This window comes from Chinchilla lanigera, unplaced genomic scaffold, assembly GCF_000276665.1.
Source record: "Chinchilla lanigera isolate Chin_1 unplaced genomic scaffold, ChiLan1.0 scaffold00155, whole genome shotgun sequence".
NCBI classification, from domain to species: domain Eukaryota; kingdom Metazoa; phylum Chordata; class Mammalia; order Rodentia; family Chinchillidae; genus Chinchilla; species Chinchilla lanigera.
This window is the reverse complement of record NW_004955556.1, coordinates 26,185-33,542: the sequence shown is the minus strand read 5'-3', so window position 1 is coordinate 33,542 and position 7,358 is coordinate 26,185. Positions and strand designations below refer to the sequence as shown.

The 7,358-nt window shown below is 42.5% G+C and overlaps 1 protein-coding gene across 1 annotated transcript in view; it reads right to left on the bottom strand.

Annotated features, from left to right (window-relative positions):
* Window positions 1–6,996, bottom strand: part of LOC102015462 (ankyrin repeat domain-containing protein 18A-like) — a 15,177-nt gene extending 8,181 nt beyond the window's left edge. The window contains exons 1-4 of the mRNA XM_005412617.1: window positions 6,472–6,996; window positions 3,104–3,235; window positions 2,932–3,072; window positions 2,627–2,867 (exon numbers count right to left, since the gene is read on the bottom strand). Of these exons, the coding sequence (XP_005412674.1) occupies window positions 2,627–2,867; window positions 2,932–3,072; window positions 3,104–3,235; window positions 6,472–6,996 (1,039 nt within the window). The remainder of the gene's footprint in view (window positions 1–2,626; window positions 2,868–2,931; window positions 3,073–3,103; window positions 3,236–6,471) is intronic.
* Between the last annotated feature and the right edge of the window lie 362 nt (window positions 6,997–7,358).

Here is a 7,358-nt window from a genome sequence, read left to right as displayed (position 1 = left end):
CCAGAATTACCCCTTTTTTGAAGACTTTCTCCCTCTCTTCAGATTTCTCCCCACACAAATGTGTTTACATTGCTGTCATCCCTTTGTTGTGACTCTAACACTGCTGCCTCTTATGTGGCTCACTCTCTTATGCCTATGCCAGCCCCTCATCTCCCCCTTCTGAGCTTAACCAACTTTACTTGGTCTCTGACACCGTCACTGTACTGAAACACACTTGCCAAGCAAATCGAGGCCTGGAAGCTTATACAGCAGTTGTCCGTTCTAAATCCCTTTACCCACCCATTCCTAATAGGTAAAGATCTCTGCCTTTGCCTAGGAGCATGAGCCAAAATCCTACACTGAACATGCCCTACTCCAATCTGTATATAGTTCCTGTTATCTCTACCAACATTTGTAACCTGACAGCTTTCTGTCCTGAGTTTCCACTGGTCATTGGTCACCAGCATCACTGTTTTTCTTCCTAACCTTTCTTCTCTGTCTCTAATCTGAATCACAACTGAAAATTCTCATATACCTGAGCAATACCCCTTGGCTATTTCACTAGATCTAGAGCTCACAAGCAACAAGAGTGTTGCTCTATCTCTTTCCTCTTCCCCAGCAAAAGGACTAGGTATCGAGTGAATGTTTATAAAAATTCTTGTCCTATTTGAGCATCCTGACCAAACCCTCTCTTACCTTGCTTTCTCTGAGTGCCCTCTCCTCCCTTTTTCCCTCTGCTCTCTCTACTCCTTTGGAGACTTTTTCTGTTAGATGCCAAAGGTGGACCAATGAGAACCTCTGCCCAGTTTTCACTGAATCCATTCCTCGCACTTCAACAGCCAACTTCCTTCTTCTGATACAAATTTCTGTTCCTGCCCCATACATCCAAATGATAAGCAGACATCTCACTGTTATCTCAATTAACATCAAGTCTACCTTGTCTACAAGGACAGTCCCTCCTCCAAACCAGCTCTCCTTGCTGCACTAAGGACTGCTACAATTGGAAGTGTCCCTGAGGGGTTTCTGTTCAAGCACAGGGCTCGAACCTCCTCTCCAGTCCCTGACTACATGCCATAGGTGGCACTACTGATCTAAGTGCTCTTTCTCTGCAAACCATATGGATGACTTTCCACAACACATTTCAGACAGGAAGGAATAGAGCAATCTGAACCACTTGGATATTTATCATTTATTATTATACATATGATAAAATCTCATTTTCAGAATTCTGTATGCATAACACAAATATGAGGACACAGCTGCTGCTTCTCAGGCTGACAAAGCTTTTCTGACAAGTGCTGCTCCTGTCATCCTGAGCAGCATCATGAGCAGACACAAGCTGTCAGTAGGGGTGCACTGAGGCCAGTCACCTGAGAAACAGAGTACTGAAGGCAGGGAATTTCCTGAAGACATCCTGGGACCTATTTTGACCTGCATGGAATCGGTCTTTGTGGCTTATGTGGTCTCATTATTGCTTTCCTTCCCACCCCACACCATGTGTACTGTTCAGGGTGTTGTGTGTGTGTGTGCTGAGGTGTGCGGGGGAGGCTCTTCATTTGCCTTTAACTGCAAGGGTATCGTGATAAGAGTAAAGACACCATTTAAAACATAATTGGCCCAAGTATATTTATTTGCTTTCCTTTGATAGGCTTTGTTATGGTTTGTGTTTAGATGTCCCCACAGTCTCCTGCTTTTCCAGAGGTGGCTGAATATAGAATGTGCAGTGCTAGGACTAAGGGTGCTGAGATTACTGGTGAGTGATTGTTGGATCACTCCACTGATTGGATTGGCGTTGCCCTAATCCCAGTAGACTGAATACAAAATAAAGGACAGAACAGGCTTTCCTCCAGGTATTTTTCTTGTTTCTTTCCTGTATTCCACTGCTATGAAGTGTTGCCCTTCTACCATGTGCCACCCTTCCTTGGAGCCTGCCCATTCTAGATGGATAACCATCACCCAAAGAAAGGAGAACTGAAGCCATGAATTTCCTAGGACACATCCTGCCACCTATTTTGACCTGCATGGAATCATCCTCTGTAGTTCACATGGTCTCATTATTGCTCTCCTTCCCACCCGACACCATGTGTAAATCTCACTGCAGTCTGTGAGCTAAATACATCTTTCCTGTTTTAACTTTGTATGTTTTGTGTTTTGTCTCAACAATGAGAGAAAGGCTTCACTTAATAAAGTGTCCTGATAATATCAAAAAAGTTATTATTGCACATTGAGCTGGAAACCATGCAGTGTTAAAAATAGTAGCAGTAAATTTATAAGTAGGTCTGAGTTCAGGATCATGCTCATAGTATTCCTCTGTAAGATTTTCTCTCTGTTTCTCCACCAGAAGTTTGGTATTGGCCTCTTCTAGCTACTCATTATCCTGGTTTAGCTTACTGGACAATGATTTTCTAGTTTTGATTTCTTCTGTATAGTGTTACTTATATTTTTCCAGTTGTATTTCATTGGAATTTTCTTGCATTTTCAGTTTAGAGAGCTCGGACTCCAGGGCTTTAATTCTGAGTTCCCACTGAGTTTTCATTCAAGCATTATTACTTTGTCTTACCTGCTCTAAATGTTCTTGAGGTGCTGCTTGTGTCTGTAAAAATAAATTGAGTTGTTTAATTTTTCTACTACATCTTGTCTTGCTCACCCACTCCCATGGATGAGGTCCCGGGTTCAGTTCCAAGCACTGGCATGCATGAGGTCCTAGGTTCAGCTCCAAGCACTGGATGGCTATTTTGAGAAGTTTTAGGTCTCTTTTCTTCATATGCAAAAATTTGCCTTCTTGGCTTATCCTTTGCGCTCTTCATTTGTTTCTTTTCTAACCGTTTTGCTACTTCCAGTCTCCTTTCCCTTACAGCAAGAAGAAGTGGTGTGAGGCTATCCTTGTTTTTGTCTCAGCATTTGCACTGTGAAAGCAGTTTTCCCGCCATCGATGTGTTTTCACTAGATCACATAATGAAAAGCAGTGTTGTCCCTGGCATTGGCAACATTTGGATTTGCACCATGTTCCAAGAGAGCAGTCTCACATTTCTCCTGGTTGCATTGCACAGCCTTAAGCAGTGCAGTATTATTGTCACTGTCACTGGCATCAATATCACACTTCCTCTCTACCAGGAGTCACCACTCGTGGATGGCCATAGGCACAGGCAAAATGCACAGCAGTCCTGAGCTTTTCGTCTCTGTCATTCAGGCCACTTTTCCCAAGAAGGAGATGCTGCACTCTGGCCACATAGCCCTCTCTCCCAGCCTTGTGGAGCTAGTGCATAGACCTGTTGAAGACGCCGCACTGCACACCTCTGGATCTCCATCGTGGGTACACGGGGCTCAAGGGCACCTCACCCTTACTGCTCAATCTATTTTATTTTTAAAAGTAAATTATTTGTGAAGATGAATTCTATAACGTTAAAACCAAAAATTTAGTTTTACCTTCTCTTTAACCTAAAAAATGACAGACTCTGCTTTTACCAAAGAAAATCATAGAACACACTGGAACAGGGGAGAGACTCAGCTGATAAAACAAGTTAACTTACTGCATGTCTCAGCCTCTACACAGACTTTCCTGATTCAGTAAACACTTCTTTATAATTGCCTAGGCATTGCCCGCTTCCTCAACTCTAATTCCTGGAAGCACCTTGAACCACCCTCCGGGTAATCTATTGTGTCGTCCTTTCATTTGCCCAATCAAGTTTGTTCCCATTTAAAGAGACAGCAAAAGAGAGAATTATCCTTCTGCCTAGAAGCATCATCCCACTCATACTGCTCTCAGGTTTAGGGCTGATCAAACAACACTTAAGGGAAGATAGGGATCTTCCATTGCCCAAGTAAAAGTGGCTCCCATTCCAATCATTACCCAATTTCACTTTCTCCTCTCACCTCAATACCCAAATTTCTTGTATGGCAGTAGTGTCTACCCCATTTGTTCTAGTATGTAAGGATCAGCAATAGGATTGGGGCTGTCTCTCTAGCACTGTTCACCCTGTATCTTGAACGTTCTCTGGCTCTTCAATAAACATTTGTTTCAGTGTACTCAAAACTAACTTATCTTCTCCAGGTTTTCCCATTTCCTCTAAGATTTCTTCTAATAAACAAGATCAACAAAACTAAAACAACAGACTCTTTGCTCACAAAGTCATGTTCAGTATCTCAGGTTTATGCTGCTTATCATTCTCCTACCCTTGCCTGCCCTTTTGCCAGTGTCTCCGAATATTCCATTGTCCACAACCCTCTCCCCTTCCACTACAATCCCAGAACAAGCCCATTGGCTTCACTAGTAAATTTAGGACATTTGTTACTTTGCTTTTATTTCCTTTCAATTAAAATGAATGTGCACACATGGCACAGAGTGGTGACTGCTGTCTCTGAGTTCTACAAAATTTAAGTGGAACTAAGTAAAATATGAGAAAGCTCTAAGACACAAGTCTAGATTATGGATGAAATATCCAATGCATTCTGGAAGGCTTTTTCCTGTATTTGGCATATATGCCACTTTCAGGTCAGTCTGAGCTAGCAGTTAGCCAAAAGCAGACTCAATCAATTCCTAACTTTGTACCTTAATCTACAATAGAAAGAATGTACACAGATTTCCTTTGCATTCAGAAGGGTCTGATGAGATGCTCAACACATGAGAACATGTAAAGCATAAAGAATTATATAAAAGTCTTATTTATGCTTTTCTTCTCTTATTAGTACATGTTTGCAATACATTACCCATCTAATTTTCTTTCTTTGTAAAATAAGAGTGTTACTGTATGCCATCATGCTCAGTGTAAGTTTTCATAGGTACTTACGTGGTTTTCATTGGAAGATATAATTCATATATTTATTCCTTCTTTACTGATTTGCAATGTTCTGAAAAGTCAGCATCCACACTTTCTACTGCCAGGAGCTACGCAGCCTTATCGGACATTAGACTGCATGAAGCGGAGCTCCTCCACACTGTGGTTCAGTGCTTCATCCCACCTGACTTCTCTGTTGTAGCCTCTAATGATCCACACTCTGGATCAGCCTCATCACCAGTTCTCGGTATTGCCCTAACTGTTTAATCCTCCATCGGTGATTTAGTGATTGTCACTGGATGTGACACTCCTCTACTGTATGAGACCTCTTTTTATTTATGTTCCTTAGGAACACTCTACTCAGTTTCATAGATATTAAACAACATTTCCAGGTCACAAGTTACTCCTTTTTTTCATTACATATGGCTGGGTTAAATACTTTAATACTCTGGGGAGGGTGAAGTGAGAAAACAAGGTGGTATCTAAGAAAGCACATACGAGTCATCCCATAAAGTCTACTTCTACAGGTGATATATCTGGAATTTAGTTATTTTGATCTCTTTTTTAAAGAGAGCTTCCCCTAGCTATAATCTATCCAGCATGTCTATCAGGCCTCCTTTGTCTAAGAAAGAAACTAAGAGGCGAGGTACTCTTCATTAAAATGAAGAATGAACCTCAAGACTTTTCCTGTGTAGTATTGAAATAGATTCTGCTAAGTGGGACTCATACATCTTTCTGATACAACGATTTCCACTTCACAGGACAGTGTTACCATTAAGCAGAGCTCTCTGGGAAAAGCAGTTGAGAGGATTCCAAGTTGAAGCCCAGCCTGGGAGGCTCTGTGATATAGAGACCCTGTTTCAAAATACATTTTTTACTAAAGGGAAAGGAACAGAGCTAGGTGCAAAGGCCTTGCATTCAATTCCCAGCACTTTAAAAAGAAAAAGTACAGCCTTCTTTCAGCACAGTCTTCTTTCAACTTGTAACTTACAATTGTTTTGCCTACACTGATCACTTTCCAAAATTCTAGGAATAAAATTCAGAGTTCCTTTCTTCCTTCCAGCAGGTTCCTTTCACTTTAACTTTCTTTGCAATTGTGCAATGTCCTGTTGGCAAGTGGAGAGGAAAGAAGGAGAAGGGATGGCAGCAAACATCCCAGAGATGGCAGGGTCTAGTACATTACCTCATAAGACTTTACTTTCCTAATTAGACCCTAATGCCTGTTTTCTCTGCAAACCTTGGGCCAACATCCCATCATCTCATGATCAGCCTCAGCTGTCCTTTGGCACAGGCAAAAAAAACTATGGAAATATATTTTTTTGAACTGGCAAATGTGATGTAACCAGAACTCCATTGGCAAAAACTTGGTTGGAAAAAATCTTTTCTGTTCATTGCATACCTTGCACAGTTAAAGTCTCCCTCCCACAATTTTCTTTCTGCACTCAAATTAGAGTTGGAAGGAATACAATACCTTCTCTAGGTGTAATGTCAGAAATACCATATAAACCCCTATGGCAAACTCTACTTGAATTTGCATAAGAAATTCTCAAAAGTTTGGCTCTGAACTGGTAGAGTATCCCTACCTTGACTGGTGTGAGCAAAGGAAGAATCAGATCTTACTGTCGCCTTCACTTAGGTACCAGTCTAGGTAAGGACAACTCAGATGAATGAGCTTATGGTGGCCTATTTGAATTTTGAGAAAAGGAATTAAATATACCAAAAACTTCCAATAAATTTCCACACGACCAGGTACAGAGCTTTTAATATGAAGGGTCCCAAATGGAATTGGGGAATTGAAAGGGCCAAGAATTGAGAGGTAGGGTAGCGAGGGAAATGCACTGGCATGAGACAGAGAAAGAATAAGTGTGGGAAAATAAGGCACAGTCAGCCTGAAATCCCTGCCACAAGTGCCCAGGCTGAAGAAAGCCAATCCTGGAGAGAAGGCACCCAGATCCACCCAGAGCTCTGGGGTTTGAAGGGTGAGGGCATCGCATGGGAGTGTCCGCACCTCCTTAACCTCCCTACCTTGGGGCATCTCCCAATCACTAATATGATTCAGGGGCTCACTATACCATGTTCCCATGAAAAACTCCTCCTTGGTCTCTGGAGGAGCAAGTAGTTGTGCCACTGACACATAGATCTCACATCCTTCTGGCTCAACTTTCCCCTTGCACTTGTGCTTCTGCTTGCCACCTTTGTGGCTGGCATTTGGAGACACACAACAGCTGAGGGAGTTTCCCATATGGCACCACAGCACCTTTGCTCAGCCCCCATTGACCAGCTCTGCTCAAGGTATATGCACGCTCACCTGCTGTTCCTTCGCTGACCCCTTGCCCAGCAGGCTGGCCCCACCCTGGGCCACTTTTCTCTGAGACCCCCAAACTGATTAGTCTTCTGCTATGCAGTAGGGTTAGAGATCCCACAAGTGCTGAGAAGCAAAGCCACTGTCAGAGATCTGATCAGACCACTTCCTCCTTCAGCCAAATTCTACCAACTGAAATCACTAGGCCAGCACTTGCCAATTGGAATGCATCCTATGGTAACCTGGTAACCAGGAGCCAATCAAGAGCAGAGTTCCACCCACATGTCAGCCCTACTGTCACC